Below are 19788 nucleotides of genomic sequence, written 5' to 3' on the forward strand. Positions count from 1 at the left end.
GAGTTGATTCTGACTGCTTTTTGAAAGTGATTGGTTTATGGCGTTCCAATTTGTGTTTGTCTTTTTTTTTGGAAGACTGGCCGACCAGTGTCCATTTCTTCTTCTTCTTCGGCATAGATCTCTAAAAGAGGATCTTCCTCTATAGATGTGCCATCTGTGTCCATGGTTGTGTCTCGAATATTTTTGATTATATTTGAATTTGTAATACATGGTGTGGTAGGACTCGTTGAAGGAGGAGATTCCGCTGGTATTGTAAGAGGAGTATTATATGCTTGGTCTGAGAGTTTGGTTTGTTGTTTACGTACATTTGGTTTTTCCTCAGAGAGGACAGTTCTAGCCCAATCTGAAATTGAAATATTAGTAGGAACTGTTACATTGGTTTGAGTAGAGACTGTTTGGTATTTTTTAACTGCATTAGCATAGGATATATTTTTATTCATAGTAGGTGCCACTAGTCTTCTTGCTTCTGGGTAACTCACTTTGTTCTCGACCTTGTATTTTACAATTTGTTTCTCCGTTTTCCATTTTTCACAAGTTCTGGAATAGGCAGGATGATCACCTTTGCAATTTGGACAGGTCATTTTTGTAGTCGTACAGTCACTTTGTATGTGATCCGAGGAACCACAGTTGGGGCAGACAGGAACTCCTCTGCATACAGTTTGTGAGTGGCCATACTTTTGACATTTAAAACATCTTAAAGGATTGAGAATGTACGGGCGGATACGGCAAAGTAAATAACCTGCTTTTACAGAGGAGGGTAAGTTGGGCGTATTGAACGTGAGAATAATGTTTCTGGTTGGGATAAGTTGATTATCTTTTTTAGTCATTATACGTTTGGCTTGAATTACATTTTGTCCCTGCAGCTCTTGGGTAATTTCTTCCTCTGTGACATTTAACAGGTCCCAACTGGATATGACACCCTTAGATGAATTTAGGGTTGCGTGAGGAGATACTTTTACCGGAATGCCCGCAAAGTTTGTTAACTGTAAGAGTTTCTCCGAATGCCTGTGGTTCGTAGTTTCCACTAGCAGGTCTCCTGATTGTAATCTCTTGACAGTCTTAGGGGATCCTGCAATACCTTCGAGATGTTTTTGTATTACGAAGGGAGACAGTTTGCTCATTGGCTGACTAGTAAGCGAGTGGAAAATTAAAAAGGATGGGCAGGGTTGCTCCATCTGATTAGTCTTCTGTCTCTTTGGATGATCATTTTCTAAGTCGTGATTGGGGTCATGAGTGTCTGTTCTTGAGCTCGAAGGCTCTAACGGTGGATAATTTTTTTATCCATATTGGCTCCTTTTCGCCCTGGGGGTTTCTCCTTACCGCCCAGGTTACCGGCCCCGCCACGGGGAGGCAGGAGCAGTGCCGCTTTGTGGCCAAGCGTAGAGTTAGTTAGTACGGTTAGTAAATCTAAATTAAAGAAAAAGGTGATTTCCTTTTTCTGGGCTCTCTTCTTATTTCTAATAAGAGACTAGAGCTACTTAACAGAAAATTTAATAAATGCAAGAGAAAACAAAGGAAAACTTAGTCGCTGGGAAGAAAAACGCTCGATATACGCACAATAATCACTTGGCCACGGAAACGCTTGGCACCCGGGGCCTGTGTCTTTGCTAATGCTATTGTGCTTATAAATCTATTCTTTTCTGTGTACTATAACAGATAAATCTGGAGATGTTATAAGTTTCAGTACTTTTCATTGCTCTATAAATTTCCCATGCAATTTTTTTCTGCACTATTAAACTTCTAGTAAATTATTCATCGATTTTGACATCTCGCTATTTGTGTTGTATTTTCTTATATGCATTCATCACTTCTGTGACAGATATGAATGTATTCTATAATTCTATTGCAGGGGTGGCCAACTTAATTTGTGATGTGATCTACATGTTTTCTTCAAAATGTGCCACGATCTACCACCTTAAGAATTTCATTGCACATGGTTAAAAAAGTTAATCAACACATTGAAAACTGTTGTTTATAAATTTAAAAATTAAATACAATTCAAAATTCTTATTTTAAATTCAAACGTATTTAAATTTTTAATTTATGTGAAGTTTGTCTTCATGTCATCTGCCAACCTTTCAAAATTGGGGTTATACTGTGATAAGGCCAATCATAAAGAATGTTCTGTATGCAAGTCCGTAAGAGTAGAGCGATTCTTCATCTTTGTTTGTTTCAAATATGAAAAGGCCGATTCACATAGATATGTGGAACCAAAACAGGAATTTAAAAAGTTAGTTCGCTGTATTTTTTTACATTTGGGTACTTTTCTCGGCAAATATATTTCCAAAAGTCTTTCTAATGATCTTGCTTTTGGGAAGATATTGTTTCGTAATGTAACAATTTCATTTTCAAGTAATATTTTCTCAATGTGAAAAATCTCAGTGATTTTTTTCTGCAATTTGTTTCATATCTAAGTCGACATTAAATGGGTAAGAAATATATTGAACAATGTCTTCAATTGTTTAAAATCACTGAATCTGATTTCAAAATCATCCAAAACCTTCTCAATTTCAGAAACATATTTCTCCCTATTACAATAAAAAAAAAAAAAAAAAAAAAAGAATCATTTTCTTTGTCTATTCAACAATCATTACATCACAATATCAAAGTAAACTTTAAATGAGTTTTTCTTTGTTTTTTTTTTTTTTTTATTTTTAACCGAAATGAATCTCAAACATTAGAAAAATTTAGTTGCTTTACTTTTCTACAACTACACTATAAATATAATTTTTTAAACACTATGTTTCTCCACATTCTTAATTAATAGGTAATAAAAAATTCATTATTATTATCAACTTTAAGTGATGTAGGAAAGGAAATATTTTCCTCTTGCTTTTCATACATAAAATTACTACATCTGTCACTTGGGAAGTATTATGACAAATTTCTGCTCTGTGGTAAGCAAGAAAGATACACTTGGAGGTTCATGTTACAGACAAGTTGTAATTGCTGGATGGGGTACAGCAGGAACAGTTCCTGACATGCCAAACCACTATTGCTTTGGTAAATATTGACAGGGCTGAGCAACTTGTTTGTGAGATACCCCTTCACTAGACCCGATAGATTGGGTGATCCACCAGTGGTACACTTTGGAACAAATGAGTTTAGTAAGTGTTTTATGTAAATTGAGTAATTATTCTTATAGTCAAGGTTTTGTTAACCACCTAAGAAGGGGCAAGTTACATTGATGCTGATTAGAGTATTCCATTGTTTAATTAAAAAGTAAACAATATGTTATGTATTACTTGTCCAATAAAAAAAAAAAGGAAATACTTCTCTATTACTTTACCACATTTTTGTTTCTTGACAATGAAATCCACTACTGGTCTGAGTACACTTTTATCATTTAGGTAGGAGTAATTAGTTGGAACTGAAAAGAAAAAAGTTAAGGTTTTATATCAGTAAAGCCAAAAAAAGTTTTAAAAATTTTTTTATAATCTGTTCACCACAAAACAAATCCTTGGATACAATACAAAAAAGCTAATAAAAATATTTTTAAAATGAGAACAATAATTCACTGAGACTCCCTTTATTCTAATGTATTTGGAAAATAAGATGCACATAAGATTAATCAACTCTTCCATGCCAATGTGGATCAGCATTTTTAGATGCTCATTGCAATTACAGCCTTTTTTCCTTAATTGGTTGCTGTCTGTCTATGAGATTTTTATTTTTATATGCACACACACATATATATATATATATATTTCTGTCTATAATTATACCTGGCACCTGGTGATCTGGCTGAGGTGTTTAAAGCCTTGAATGGATTGAGTAAGCTGAATGTTGATGGTATTCTTCCACTTGCTGAGATGACACACATGATGGGACATAAATTCAAGTTGAGGAAGGAGGGTGATAGGATAGATGTGCAGAAGTTTGTCTTCAGCCAGCAGGCGATTAATTGTTGGAACAGGCTTCCATCTGTAGTTGTGGAAGTGGATCGCTTAAATAAAAGCAAGGGAGAACTAGACAAATCCTTGGAAAGTACGGATGGGTGAACTTTTTTTTTCTTCTTCTGGATAATGCTATATAAGTGTGCTTTCTTGCATCATTTGCATTATGACTACTACCTCAATATCTGTTATTCTGGTGTCTGTGATTTATAAATACCTTATCCACTTATAAATTTACAATAATTTACAATATATTTACAATAAAACATGACAGAAATTAATACATTTCACAAGATGGCGAATCAGCTTTTCCTCACCTCTAGTATATCTAGACAAGGTGTTGCACCCTGCTCTTTTTTTTCCCAGGGAAAATGTGAAAAATATCTTATGGGATCAAAGTGTCTTTGGCTTTAACTGCTACTTGCTCTATCCCAATTCCAAAACCTTAAGACTGACTAACTGGTTACATTATTCAATTGAGACTGCCCTTCCACAAATGAAAAGACATTCATTGTCTCATCTGCAAAGTAAAATTATCCATAACCAAGATAATACAGCTTATACTAAACCTTTCTGCAAACATCCAATGTTATATACTTAGTCATTTGTAATATATTTAACGAAATAAAGATGAAACACAGAATACTCTTAATATTAAAATGAACAGAAACAGATCCAAAAATAAAAACATAATACCAAAGAACAATAGAGAAACTGATAAACTACCACTATATGGTTTTGAAAATGTTAAAATTTTTGGCATTACTGATGTGATTGAGATTAGAAGACTTAAAACTGCTTTATGTGTTTTCATAAAACATTACACTGAAATTCGCTGAATATTAAATTATTTAATAGTCTTTATTAATTATTTATTATTATTATGTTTAGTCTGTGACACTATTAAATACAGACCACGTTATTCATAAAGCAACTACTTAATTTCAAGCATATTACTGGAAAACAGCACATTAGAAAACAACCTGGTAATAAGAAATTGTAAAAATATCATCGCATCAAGCATAATGTTAACAGGTTATTCCATAATCAGAATACTGACATGTTAGAGCCTTATACTATGAAGAATTTTCTATTCAGCAAAAAAAAAAAAAAATCTTGTTTTGTTTTAAATTCATTCATCATCTTATTCATTAATCATCTTATTCAAGAAGACATAGGTTTACACAGTATTAGTAAAAGTTCTAACTTTGTATAATGAATATTGTATAATAAAATTCATAAAGGTTATGATTCCATCAACTGGCATTCTTCTCAACACAAACAGTGTTCCAAAACTGGATTGAAGCATAAGCAAGAAACAACTCTATGCAACTTTTTTGTAGATAATCATTATGGGCACAATTACTAACAAACTAAATATTGTTAAAAGTTTAGAACTCAGAAAACTTTCGAATAAAGGATTCAAATTTACATCAAATTATAAACTTATTTTCATTGACACCAAAAAAGAATAATTTAACCATTTATAATTTGCTCAAAAACTTTCTTATAAACAATGCAATATGTGATGGCTTCTTTTAGAAGCCATCACACATTGCAGATATATTTTTATTTTGTTTAAAAATAACTTTGTTATTAGGCATAATCACCTATTGTCTTCACCATGGCTATCTGTATGTCCATTCCCATGTAGCAACTTGGGAATTTTCATGAAATTTCATATTTAGTTATTTTGGAAAGGTTTGTCAAGCCATCCCAAATTTAATTATAATTGGACAAATAGAAATCCGACAATTATTATTTGTTTTTTTGTCTTTTTTTTTATATATAGTTTGTACGTAAAAAATATAAATTCATATATTAAACATGGTTTTAAGGCCGTATTGTTATCTCTAGACCAGATGAGCACCATTTTGATACTCCATTCCAGGGTGAGCAGCAAAAAAAAAAAAAAAAAAAACAAATTTGCTCATGCATTACATTTGCTCATTACATAGGTCATTTCCTGATTAGATATTGATCAGTGAGTTTTGACAGGTGTGTCTGGAATCTGTGACATTTGATTTGCTAATTTGGCAATCACCGATTCTGAGAGGAAAAACGATGCAGTTATGAACCTTCATGGAAATATAAAGAGAAACATGGCGAAATGTTATGAACTAATCATAGAATATCAATGACAACGAAACAAGTGGAAAATCAATGCTACAGGAAGCAGTAGCTATTATGGACGAAAAACAAGCCAAAACTCAGTGAACCATTAAATGGCTCAGACGTAATTCAAGATATTCACAAGATCCTGATAACAAAGAACCCACTGAAGTATCATATTGCGATTTAGGTGATATGGTAGATGAATGTCAACATTATGACAGATTATCTTTTCACGGTGAACTCGGAAGAGCCGCACATTCATGTTATCACGGAGGGAAGGTATGTTTGCTGACAGCAGATACCTATTCAGACACTTTAAAGACTTGGTTGTTTGACAACATGGAAAAAGGGAAACACTTCTGAGAAAACGTTCGCATCTACAAAAATCTTTACGCTTTTGTCTTTTAATGCCAAAAACAGACTTTCAAGGTGGTGGCGGCCCTTATACAATGTGAATACAAAGAGTTGCCATGGTGAAAGGAACTACGAGTTTAAGGTATGTTAGAGATGTTCCACAATTTGGCCAAATCTACATTTATGATGATAGAAAAGCATTGATGGAATGAGCTAAAAGAGTGAAAAGGACCATTGTAGACTTTGAACGCTTTCTTGTTCAAGTTTACATCAGCAGGGGTTGGGGAGCGAACCCCCCTAGTTTATTATTATTATTTTTTTAAATGGTAACTCCAAAAGTTAAAGGTTATAGGAACACAGAGTACACAGGCACTGCACACAGTCTAAGAAGGTACTTGTTGGTGTTGGACTTGAACTTTTGCACATCAAAATTCTCAAGAAATATAAAATGAGGGTTATACCAAAGAGAGAGCAGAGTTAGAAGGAATAAATGAAGATGAAAAGTTAGTTTGGAGATTACCTATTGAGCATTCCTTCTAACTCTGCTCTCTCTTTGGTATAACCCTCATTTTATAATTCTATTTTTTATTTTAAAAATTATAATGAATAATAACAACGAATATGTAATTTTACAAACATAAAAAGTATGTAAAATAAAATGCATATGCTCCAATAATTTTTTAACACAACATTTCTTGCTGTATGATGTACAAGAATTCAATTTCTCTAAATTGAAAATATATAATTTAGACACTTCCTTATAAACTAGTTCAAACTGTAGTGAAGGTGAACAAACAAAATAAAGTTTACATTTAAAAAAGTTGCATGTGTGCACATATATTTTTTCTTACAACTTTCTTTTCCATTTAATGGTGTTCTTTTACCAGTTACCTGAAAAAATGTTGAAAACACTGATCTAGTTTCTTGCGAGCATTTTACTAAAGCACATTTCTGGAGGTCACTGCCAAAAAAATGTGGGTTTTTACATTATTATAGTGAAATATGTGTCCCTTCACTGAAATCTTCAGTCATAAAATCCGAATCTGCACAAGTTGGGAACTTACTGTATCGAAAAATGTTCAGCAACCTACATAAAAAGTATGGTGATATATAAAAAAAACTTACCACGCACTACTTGCGTGTCCAAACCATGAGTAGTGCGTATGGGCACGCATTTATGCAATTGTGTGGATTTTTATGCTATTATGGTGAAATGTGTTCCCTTCACTGAAATCTTCAATCATATAAAAAACAGATTTTCGCAAACTTCTTTTCATTCTTATTTACATATCACAATGATGAAGGGAAAGGGACCAACGAAAAGTGCAAGTTGTGGTAGTGCCAGGAAATGAAACAAAATTGATTAAAAAATGAAGATGAAAATGATTAAGTAGTAAGAAGCAGGACAAAGTTTGTCATCTATTTCATGGAATTAGGTCTTGCTGCTTCAACAGTGCATACTATTTTAAAGGACAGTGTGTGTATAAAAGAACATGTCAAAGGATCAACGCACTTAAGATCAACAGTGATTACAAAACAGAGTTCAGGTGCTATATAGAAGATGGAACAGCTGTTAATAATATGGATGGAAAATCAGATTCAGAAGTGAGTGCCCCTGCATCTAATGACCATTCAAGGAAAAGCAACAAGCATTTATAAAGATATTAAGGATAAGTATGGCAAGCTCCAACCCAATTCGTGGCAAGCAACGAGTGGTTTAATAGGTTCAAGCATCGCGCTGGTTTCCGCAACGTATGCGGTGAAGTTGCCAGTGCCGATTCTGCAGCTGCTAAGAAATTTTGTGATGTGCTGGAAAAAATTATTTATGAAGGCGGCTATTCAACGCAGCAAATTTTTAATGTTGATGAGACTGTTCTGTATTGGAAAAAAATGACGGATCGAACATACGTTGACAAAGAGAAAAATAGAATGCCAAGTTTCAAGGCTTCAAAATGCTTCTTGCTTGGGGCTAATGCAATAGGAGATTACAGATTAATGCCAATGCTTGTGTACCATTCTGGAAATTCTCATGCATTTAAGGGCATCAATAAAGCCGCCCTACTGATGCATTTCCGATCGAACCAGAGAGCATGGATAACAATATCTCTCTTTGACAATTGGTTTAAATGCTACTTCATTCCCGAGGTTGAAAAATATTCTATAGACAACGACGTTCCTTTCAAGATTTTGCTTCTATTAGATAATGCTCCTGGACATCCTACACATCTAGATGATTTCAATTCGAACGTAGTAGTCATATTTCTACCACCAAACACGACTTCACCCATCCAACCTATTGATCAGGATGTTATTTCGAATTTAAAAGCATGCTATTTACGTACAACATTTGCTCAGGCATTGTCTGCTGTAGACGATGAGAAAATTATGATAAGAGATTTTTGGAAATCTTACAATATTTACCACACCATCTTAAACATTAATAAGGCTTGGGGGGAAATTACTAAAAGTTGTTTGAATGGCGCATGGAAGAAAATATGCCCACAGAAAATATGTAAAGGTTGCAGAGCTACTTCGGTTGGAGGTTGATACCAAAGACGTGGAGTTAATAGAGGAAGAAGAGAAAGATTATCTAATGAAGAACTTATTGACTTTCAGACAGCGATAGTGAAAGAAGAAAATGCCGACGAAGCTCAAGATGAACCAAACGAAGAGCCGAGACGCTTCATCACCAGAGAGATGGAATGGCATTTCATGAAAATGCATCGGCAATGGCGAGGTTTGAGAAGATGGATCCTGATAGTGAATGATTCTTAAAAGTTAACAGAGGAGTGAATGATATGCTTGCTTGCTACAAAAAATCTATGATGAAAATAAAAAAGCCACCATCCAGTCATCTATTAATATGTTATTTCGTAAGGTTGAGCGGCTGACCCCTTCTAAATCTCCACGGCCTTCAACCTCCGCAGTGGCGTACTTATCAGCTGAAGACATCGATTCTGGCAACGATGCTCGAGAGGTAAAACTTACTGATGTTATGCCTGTCTCCTCTCTTTTTTTTTGTAATTTTATAATTTTTAAATTTTTTTAAATTGCATGCTTTGGTAATTTTTCCTGCACACGAGATAAAAAAATTGAATAAATACAATAAATAATTCAATTTACATGTTCATCAAACATTTCTTTTTCTTGATTCAATCAATTCAGCAAGCTGGTAGATGACTTTCATCAACCGGTGAAATACCACCACTTTGCTTATTGGAGGCTTGAAGTGGTGAAACTCATGTTTAGTCTCTAGAGCAAAGTTTCAGGAACCCCCTCCTCCATACTTCTCCTTCAACCCATGCACGGTACTAAGTACTATAGGTTTTGATACCTTTCGTGTTTGGGGGTTTCATAAAAAAAAAAACAAAAAAAAAGCACTATTGCGAGTGCGGCACAAGCACGGGGGAAATTCCCCAACTTAAGTAATGTTCCGCGGGACGCAACCCTTACGTAAGTTGGGGAGTTCCTGTAATAGGTACACTAATCTCCTAATGATGACTTATAATGCTGGTTCTTGTCGCTTATTTACGACTTGCAAAATATTTGTTTATATCTCCTCTAGTTATTAGTTGAATTTTATGATTTCTGGTTGATTTTTTTTAGAGTCTTGAAGTGTCCCAGTTAATCCGATCCCAGTAAATCAAGAGTCTGCTGTACATAATTATACCTGAGATATAAAAAAAAAAAAAAAAGATATAAATATATAAAAAAATAAAAATACAACACAAAATCTGCCAACACTTTTGTATATGCACTGCTTAAACCAAGAATTTTTCTTTTCCAAGCAACTACCATATTGTCCATTTAATCCTGCAATCAGTGAATTGCCATAGATATTATTTATTATTATTTTTTTTGATTTGGTAGTTGTTGGCGCATCGGCTTCTGTGGCCATATTGCACCTCCCAAGGTTTTTTGCAGTACTTTGATCCAAGCCCGAGGCGGGAATCGAACCCACGACCTTTGGGTTGCCGGGCAGGTACTTTACCCACTCGGCTAGCCCGGTCGGCTATAGATATTATGTCCAATGTTTCAGCTAGAGTACACCATATGCAGATCACCCATGTGATATTTGAAAACAATAAATAATTGACAGAATTAAATTTATAGATTTCAATTAAATTTGCAATGGCTCAATAAACCTTTCTATATGGGTCAAACAAAGTTTCATAAAAATTCATCTACTATATGAATTTTCATGAAACTGGGATCGAGTTGTTTCATACAGGCAGACAAATATGGTGACGACAACAGGGAGCTTTATGCATTTAGGAATGTGCTTAATAAAAAGGGACTGTTGTAAAAAAACAAATTGGCATATTTAGCATTAGTAGAGGCATATGATGCAAGAAAGAAAGCTTATGCAGCATCAGCCAAAAAAAAAAAAAAAAAAAAAAGAAACCCTTCCACCTCACCCCTCGGTTCGTTTGAAATACCTGTCCAGCTGAGCCTTAAATTTATTTAGGCTATCAACTTCCACTACAAGGGATGGAAGTCTGTTCCACCAACCAATTGCCTGCTGGCTAAAGGCAAATTTCCGCACATCTATCCTACATCTGTCTTTCCTCAATTTGAATTTATGCCCTCTCAGGTGATTATTCTGAGCAAGAGGCAGTATCTCATCAGCATTGAGCATGCTCAAACCATTCAAGGCTTTGTACACCTCTATCAGATCGCCTCGCAGGTGCCTAGTCTATAGACACTGTAATTTGCAAAACTTAAGCCTCTCTTCGTAAGAGCAACCCTCCGTTCCGTTCACTAACCTTGTTGCTCTTCTCTGTACTCGTTCCAGCAGCTCTACATCCTTCTTGAAATGAGGCCTCCAGACCTGTATACAGTACTCTAGGTGTGGCCTGACCATTGCCTTATACAAGGGAATAATCACCTCCTTATCCCTGCTAGAAAAATTCCTATATATCATTGGCAATACACCATGAGCTACTCTTGCAGCCCATCTGCACTGCTTAGAGAACTTCATATCTGCCTGCACAACCACCCCCCAGGTCCCTTTCATTCTCTACCACTGTCAATGTAGTACCACAGAGTTGATACGTTGCTCTGCGGTTGCTGTTTCCCATGTGTAGTACTTTACATTTGTCAATGTTAAACTTCATTTGCCACCTCTCAGCCCATCTGCTCAACCTTTCCAGATCCTGTTGCAGCAGCATAGTGTCAGTAGTGTCCTTGACAACCCTGCCTACCTTTGTATCGTCTGCAAACTTCGACATTAAGCTTGATATACCATCATCAATATCATTTATGAATACGGAAAACAATAATGGACCGAATACTGAGCCCTGAGGGACTCCACTAATAACATTAGTCCACGACGAGCAGTGTCCATTGATTACCACTCTCTGTCTTCTCCCCCTCAGCCACCCCTTTATCCTTTTGCCTCCAATGTCACACTGCTCCAATTTGTGCAGCAGCCTTCCATGTGCAATAGTATCAAAAGCCTTTCTAAGATCCAAGTATATAATATCGACGTTATTCCCTGCATCCAGTTCCTTTGTGACTGCATAATAGTATCCAATCAAATTGGTCAGGCAAGACTTCCCCTTAACAAAACAATGCTGTGTCCGAGCTATAACTGAAGTCTTGTCTAAATGATCCTGCAGTGCTTCTTTAACTAGTGCCTCCATTAATTTCCCTGGAACAGAAGTTAAACTCACAGGTCTATAATTACTTGTGTCAGCCTTTGATCCTCCTTTGTGAATTGGGGTCACATTTGCACATCTCCAGTCTGTGGGTACCTCCCCTGAGTCCAAGGAAGCTCTCATAATTATGGCTAAGGGTTTGCTTACTTCCTCTGCTGCCTCCTTTAATATAATTGGATAGATCCCATCCACCCCGGGTGCCTTTCTTGTGTTTATCTTCAACAATTTCTCCTCCACTTTACTCTCAGTTATCACAAGATTCTCTAGCTTACTGCTAGAGTTGAATACACCTCTGGCTTTTCCCTCGCTAAATAACTCCTCATGTGTGAATGTCGATGCAAAATATTCATTTAGTTTGTTAGCTACCTGAGCAGGATCATCAACAGTTGACCCATCGATATCAAGTGGACCAATCTGATTCATCCCCTTCCTTCTAGAGTTTACATAAGTAAAGAACTCTTTGCTGTTTTTCTTTGCATCCCTTGCCAAAGATTTCTCGTAATCTGCCTTCACCTGCCTAACCTCCTTTGTAACTTGGTTACAGATCAACTTGTATCTATCATAGGCTTCTGTGTCATGTGTTAATTTGTATGTATCCCATGCATGTTTCTTCTCTGCCATATGCCTCATCAGTTCATCTGACATCCATTTAGGCCTAAACACCTTGAACAATATTTCTTAGTTGGCATGTAAAGCCTAGTAGCTTCCAAGATAAGTTCTTTGAATGCTTCCCATTTTGCATTTGCTGTTGGTAACATTATCAGTTGGTCCCACTGTATAGAATTTAAATACTGTCTCAGTCCATCGTAGTCGCCTTTACGAAAGCAATAACCCTTCCCTTTACCCCTAATGGTAGTTACCTCTTTGAGTAAATCCCACTTCAGCACACTGTGATCACTGCCACCTAGTGGTTCATTTATCTGCAGATTCTTAATGCATGAAGAATCACTGCTGATAATCAAATCAAGAGTATTCCGCCCTCTAGTTGCCTCCCGAACATGCTGATGTAGAAAACAATCATCCAATAAATCCACAAAAGCCTTGCTAGTGTGTGAGTGACCAGTCCGCAAATTCCAGTCAATATCTGGGAAATTAAAATCTCCCATTATAAGACACTCTGATTTACTGGCCCACTCTATTTCCCTGTACAGTTTCTTATTGTACTCATCAGAGTCATTAGGCCTATAGCAAACTCCTGCTCTCAATTTTGATCTCCCAATGCTTATGTCACACCAAACTGACTCGACACTGCACTGTCCAGTGATGTCCACTGGCTTCACTTCCTGGGATTTTATGTATTTCTTAACTAATAGCATAACCCCTCCCCCCTTCCTATCCTGTCTATCTCCTTTCTGTAGACGTTGTACTCCCCAAATTCCAGTTCTGCATCCCTTATATCTGTGTGACACCACGTCCCTGATATCCCAACAATATCTGCCTTTGATGTTTTGAGCAATACCTCAAATTCATGAAATTTATTTACTAAACTCCTAGCACTGGTGTACACGCAAGTATACATGCACGTATTTCTATTCTTAGCTACCCTAACACAACCCATGTGTTTTCTTGTACCGCAATGAGTCCCAGCAGTCTCTGAAATATCCTGCATCTTGTTTTTCAGGCTTCTGCTCATTCCAATAGAAGCAGTGCAAGAATCTCTTTCACCTCTGCCAGTGGATACTGTTAATCTATTCATCTTTGTCTCCCCCCAAGCTAGCAGTTTTCCGACCCACCTAACACTGCCTCGATAGCATCAGCAATACTAAGTAATACCTACAAAATCTCTAAGTTAAACTTTAAACTAAGTATCGTAACTAGGAATATAAAGCTACTCTAGAAAATAAGTTAATATGCCAATTTAAGCTAATAAAACAGAAAATGAATCAGAAAAAACTTCTCTGTTCCAGGAGCGGCAATAAGCTACGTCCGCACAGGCTACTCTCGTTCTCAAGTTTAAGTCTAACATGCAATAGTCATTATCTATTCCAATTAATTAGCTTTCTCTAACTTCTGCATTACTTTCCCTCACAATCCTGAGTTGTTATGGCAGTTTCTGGTGCAAGGGCTACTTGTTGGACCACATTGTGCCTCCCAAAGTAATTGAGGTTACCATATGAAAACTGCCAGGAGCAGTTAGAAATGGCCATATATTTGGATTTGTTTCAAATATAAGAAAAATTCAGACAGATTTGCATCATTACCTATGATGCAGTTGAGGGACAAAGGTTCTTGCAGATCTGAAAGGAAACATTCAATGAGTATGTGCTTTACTGTGAGTGGCTGCAAGCAGTGCATACACTGCAGAGGATCATTTCCTGCAAGTAGAGAGATGTGTGAGGTGAGTATGACCTATTTGGTTCTTCTTAGGATTACTTCTTTTCTATTTTCATGGTAGCTAGAAGTCCATAATTGTGGTTCAGGTTTTAGTTATTTGTTTGTATTTTTTCCAGTCTTGTGCAAGCAGCTGGTTGGAGAAACTAGAGTTTTGAGGAATCTAATGACCTTTTCCAGATTTTGGTACAGCTATTACATAAGAATGTTGCTAGGAAGAGCAGGTAATGTATGTTTAGAGAAGATCAGATTGTAAATCTTGAGCAATGACAATAGTGATTTCTGAACAAAATGTTGAAGCATTATAAAGTAAATTCGGTAAGAACCAGGAACAGTGTTTCTTGAGGCATATATAGATTCTTTCAGTTCAGATATTGTGAGCAGTTGGTAATACAGTAAAGGACAGGTAGCTTTGAAGTTTAGTTTGGATTTCTCAGCTTCAGTTTTAATTTTGTAATCTGCATATCAACTGTCTTTAAAAAAGACAATTGATATGCAGTTGAGGCAGACAATTTACAGAATACAGTTCCTAAGGCATTTGCAATCTCCCCAGGAGAAGAAATCTCTTCATTCCAATTAAGAATAGGAGAAGGTAACGTATGATATTTACTGTTTAGTTTCTTTATTTTTTCCCACATTATTTGAGCATCAATATCTTTGTTGACTGAGGAAGCAAATTTTATCCACAAGTCTTTTTTGGCCTTTTGCCAGATATAACGAGCTTTGGCTCTCATTCTCTTGTAGTTAATAAGGTTGGTAGCGGTGAGATATTTGCGAAAAGTGTTCCATGCTGCATTTTTTCTCTTTTCACTTTGTTACAATCATCATTCCACCAGTGATTGGTATGCCTATGGTTTCTTATATGAGACAGTGGGGTGGCAGCTGTTGCAGCTGTTAGTATCTGGATTGTGGTATGATCATCAAAAGAGACATGACTGACAAATTTTGTCCCGCTGACTTTGGAAAATTTCCATTTTGTTTGCATTTCTGTTGGTTTGAAAATGGGTGGTTTGAATTCTACATATCACTGGATGGTGATAGCTGTTTAGACGATTGTCATGCAATACCCACTCAATAGTTGGGGAAGATGATCGGAGAGCAGATCCGGAGATCTATTACAGAGGTTGATCCAGTAAGAAAATGGATGCAAGTGGGCAAGCTAGTATTCAATAGTGTCAAATTCTCTCTGTCGAGTAGGGTTTCAATAAACTCACCATGAGACTGCAGAACCCCATAATGGATGCTGTCCATTAAAATCTCCTAATAAACGGATAAGAGACAGTAATCGCAAAATTAGATTTGCCAATTCCTGAATCGTACGTGGATGGTTAGGTGTAAGATATATCGACGCCAGTGTCAGAGCAATACTGATTACTATACATGTGCAACAGCTTCCAGTGAAGTTTGCAATGGACTCTTGATTTGACAAGTACAGCTACTCTTCCATGGGGGCTGTTAGTGTCAGACCTATCTTATCTGAAGATATATTTTTTGACTGAAGTGGAGATTTGTGGTGTTAAATTCATTTCTTGTAAGCACACACAGCAGAAGGATTACAATGGTAAATTAATTCATAGATATCATCAATATTGCTGCAGTGAGACCAGTGACCAAGTGGTTGTTGAAGTTAGTAAAGTTGGTTAGTAATAAAAATATAGACTAAGAAAAGAAAGGCAGATTTCCTTTCTGGGTTTTTACTTTAAACCTCATAAGCACAGAACCACTTGACATAAACAAAAAAAAAAAAAAAAAAAAGATCACATTAGAAAAGAAACAAAACTATCACTCTGGGAGAGTACACTCCATATTCGCAGAGAGGAAACTGCCTGTTACTATCGCTTGCACTCAGAGCCCAAATTCTCAAATGAAATCAGCTACAATGGTACTTTTTAATGTGCAAAATTCTTTTATTAGGGCTGAATTGGCTACACTTTTTGATATACACCAATACTGGATATACTAATGTGCAAAATAATTTTCATTATTACACACTTTGATTATAGTTTAAAGCAATGAAAAAAGTATGTAAATTTGGAAAATTATGTCAATTTTTAAATTTGTATTTTCAAACTGAGTACCAACATTTCTTTTTTATTTTAAAATGACAGTGTATAGCAGTAATTATTTTAGCATAGTTCATAACGATTTCACATACCTGATGCAGAAGCTTGCATTCCTGTTTGAACACTAAACAACTCTCCCAATAACCACGAACATGCACTCTGTAAGCCCATATCTCTCGACTGATTCATTAGCCTCATCATATGCTGGAGTAACTCGGGAAGCCCAGCAGACAGATTTCCCACAGCCAAATCATTACTTATCTAGATTTAGAAATTAGAAAACAACAAGGTCTCAGAAATTTAATTTCCAATTTGCTTCAGCTTCAAATAGTGAAATGACAATCATTTTTCCTTTTTAGGTTTATTATGATCTAGTCTGGTTTATTAACAATAGTACTGATAGTGATATCTCTTGTAAGTTATTAAAAAAGAAATATACTGCAATACTTTAAGAAACAATGAAGCACTGTAAAATAGTTCTGAATTTCATGTACAAATTTTTTGATTAAAATTAATTAACTGGAAACATTAAATTTCAAACTAGAGCGTAGTTGAGGTTATCTGATGTAAAATTTTGGATATAAAAAAATATTTGAGAGAAAAACTTATTTTTATAATTATATATACAATCGAACTTGGTTATACAAAAGTGTACGCAAATGGTCTTCTGCAGCGAGAACCTGAATCCATTAGATAGAGCCCAAGAATTTAGGTGATCAATGGCTTTTTGCAGTTGTCTCTCTATAACCCTCATGTTGCATGACTGACAAAATATGCTAAAGTCATCAACGTAGGGGGCACTGTTTACAGTTGGAGGAAGTTGTTCTGTGATGGAATTTACTTTGATGGCAAAAAGCGTGACACTTAATACTGATCCTTGTGGTACTCCCTCCTCTTGACAGAAGGAGGAGAGAGTGAGGATCCCACACGAACTTGGAAAGATCGATTGGTTAAAAAGTTTTTAATAAAAATGGAGAGATGCCCTCTAAGACCAAGGCTATGCAAATCTTTTAAGATTCCAAATCTCCAAGTTGTGTTATATGCTTTCTCCATGTCAAAGAATACAGACACAAAATGTTCACGTTTTAGGAAAGCATCCCAGATGGATGTTTCCAATCTAATAAGATGATCCAGAGTGGACCGGTTCCTTCGGAAGCCGCACTGGATGTTAGAGAGAAGGTCATTCGATTCTAAATGCCACATTAAACAAAAGTTAACCATTCTCTCTAGGATTTTGCACAGACAGCTAGTCAGAGCTATAGGATGATAATTAGTAGTGACTTTTGGATCCTTTCCTGGCTTAGCAAAGGCAAGAACGATTGCTTTGCGCCAGGAATCCAGAAACTGCCCTTCAATAAAGATTCTATTATATAGAAGGAGCAGGTGATCCATAGCTTTTGGTGAAAGATGCTTAATCATTTCATAATGGATGCCATCCGGTCCAACAGCACTTGCCTTTGAAAGAGTGAGGGCTCTTTTCAGTTCCTGTATAGTGAATGCCCCATTGTAGGGATAAAGGCTCTTAAACTTAAAATTAAGTGTAAGATTCTCTTTCCCCAAGAGAATTGGCTATTGCAGTGGGCTCTGCACTAGTGCATCCATTATAGTCTAGGATAGATGAAGGGTGGGATGTATATTTTCCCTTCATTTTTCGGATTTTATCCCAGACTACTTTAGTGCTGGTAGACTGGTTAATAGATGATGTGAAACGGATCCATGATTCCTTTTGACTCTGTCGGCGAATGTAGTGTGCTTTGGCTTGCACACGTTTGAATGCTATTAGATTAACAGTAGTAGGATATCGGCAGAATATCCCACAGGCTTTGTTTTGATCCTTTTTTACTGCTGTGCATTGTGAATTCCACCAAGTTTTGGGAAATGGTGGAAACTGGGCAGATGTTTTTGCGATGGCGCAGCTGCTTGGACAATATTTTCTGGGATGTACATTACTGCATCATTGATAGGCTCCTGATTGACGGTACTGAGGTCAAAATTTGCCTGATGTTGGAAGGCAGTCCAGTCAACCTGATCAGTCTTCCACCGTGATAACCTGAAAGGAAGACACAGTCTCCCACTGTGTAACGAGGTTATCACAGGGAAGTGATCACTTCCGTATGGGTTCTCCTCCACTTCCCAAATGAGTGAAGGGAGTATAGAAGGGGAGCAGACAGAGAGATCAATGGCAGAAAACGTACGGGTAGGCACGTGGAAGAAGGTGTTTGTTCCAATATTTAGAAGGGAAAGGTCATTGTCATTTAGCATACGCTCTATGACTCGTCCCCATTATTGATGCTAGCACTACCCCACAGGGTGTTATGTCCAGTAATATCCCCGAGAAGTAAGAAAGGGGGAGGCAACTGCATTACAAGATCATCAAGGTCTTCCTGGGAAATGTCAGTCCCAGGTGGCAAATAAATAGAGCAGATGGTTAATAAAAATCCCACTGTAAGGTGAATTGCAACAGCCTCTATGCTGGTTGTAAGTAGCAAGGCCTGAACTGGGGTCTGGTTGCATACAAGGATAGCTACTCCTCCATGAGCAGGACCATCCGCAATTTTATCCTTACAAAAAATTTTGATGTTATGCATGGTGGGGTCATCATTTGCCTTTAGATAAGTCTCCTGAAAGCAAAAGCAAACTAGTTCGTGCTTTTGCAGGAGGGCCTTGATGTCATAGGTATTTCACCGGAATCCACGACAATTCCATTGTTGGAATTTAGCCATTATTTTGGCTTGGTGGGTCATCAGGCGGCTTCCGAGGTGCTGAGGGCTTACTTTTGTCAGTCTTGGATCTATCTATTTTGGGGAAGTGTGGACGCTGTCCCGTGTCCATTTCTTCCTCTGCAAAGAGTTCCAAGACTGATTCGTCCGGTGCCTCCTTATTCTCTACATCCGTTGTTTCTGGTATTACGGGTAACTCTTCCGAACTTTTTAGCTTTTCTTTACCACTTGGTTTTGGTAGTGTTTGGAGCACTAGGAGGTACGGATATAGGAGTGGCAGCCGATTGTGTTTTTTGGTGAGCTTTTGTGAACTCAATAAATAGCGTGCAATCAGAGTGAATGACTCTCTTGGTGGTATAGTCATCTCAGTTTGTGTACCGAGAGTGCACTTAGCAGAAACCTTCTGGGCATGTGAAGGTTTCCCGCTATTTATTGGTTGGATATGTTTTCTGGCCTCTGTTTTCAGTTTTTGGATTTCTTTTTCATCCTTCCACCACTGGCATGCTCTAGAGTAGGTGGGGTGCTCTCCTTGGCAATCGACACAGATCGTTTTGAAGCTGAACATTCCTTGCTCTCGTGGTCTTTAACACCACACCGAGCACAAGCAGGGTTACCACGAAAAGATGTTTGTGAGTGGCCGTATTTTTGG

The 19788-nt window shown here is 36.8% G+C and overlaps 1 protein-coding gene across 2 annotated transcripts in view; it reads right to left on the bottom strand.

The window, feature by feature from the left end:
• LOC150083319 (focadhesin-like) overlaps window positions 1-19788 on the bottom strand; it is a 457209-nt gene that overhangs the window by 104041 nt on the left and 333380 nt on the right. For both annotated transcript variants that reach the window (XM_090377973.1, XM_090377972.1), the window contains 2 exons: window positions 16512-16680; window positions 3290-3370 (listed from right to left, as the gene is read on the bottom strand). In XM_090377973.1, the coding sequence (XP_090234099.1) occupies window positions 3290-3370; window positions 16512-16680 (250 nt within the window). The remainder of the gene's footprint in view (window positions 1-3289; window positions 3371-16511; window positions 16681-19788) is intronic.

This window comes from Mastigoproctus giganteus, chromosome 7 (assembly GCF_048544385.1).
Source record: "Mastigoproctus giganteus isolate SK-2022 chromosome 7, ASM4854438v1, whole genome shotgun sequence".
Taxonomy (NCBI): Eukaryota; Metazoa; Arthropoda; class Arachnida; order Uropygi; family Thelyphonidae; genus Mastigoproctus; species Mastigoproctus giganteus.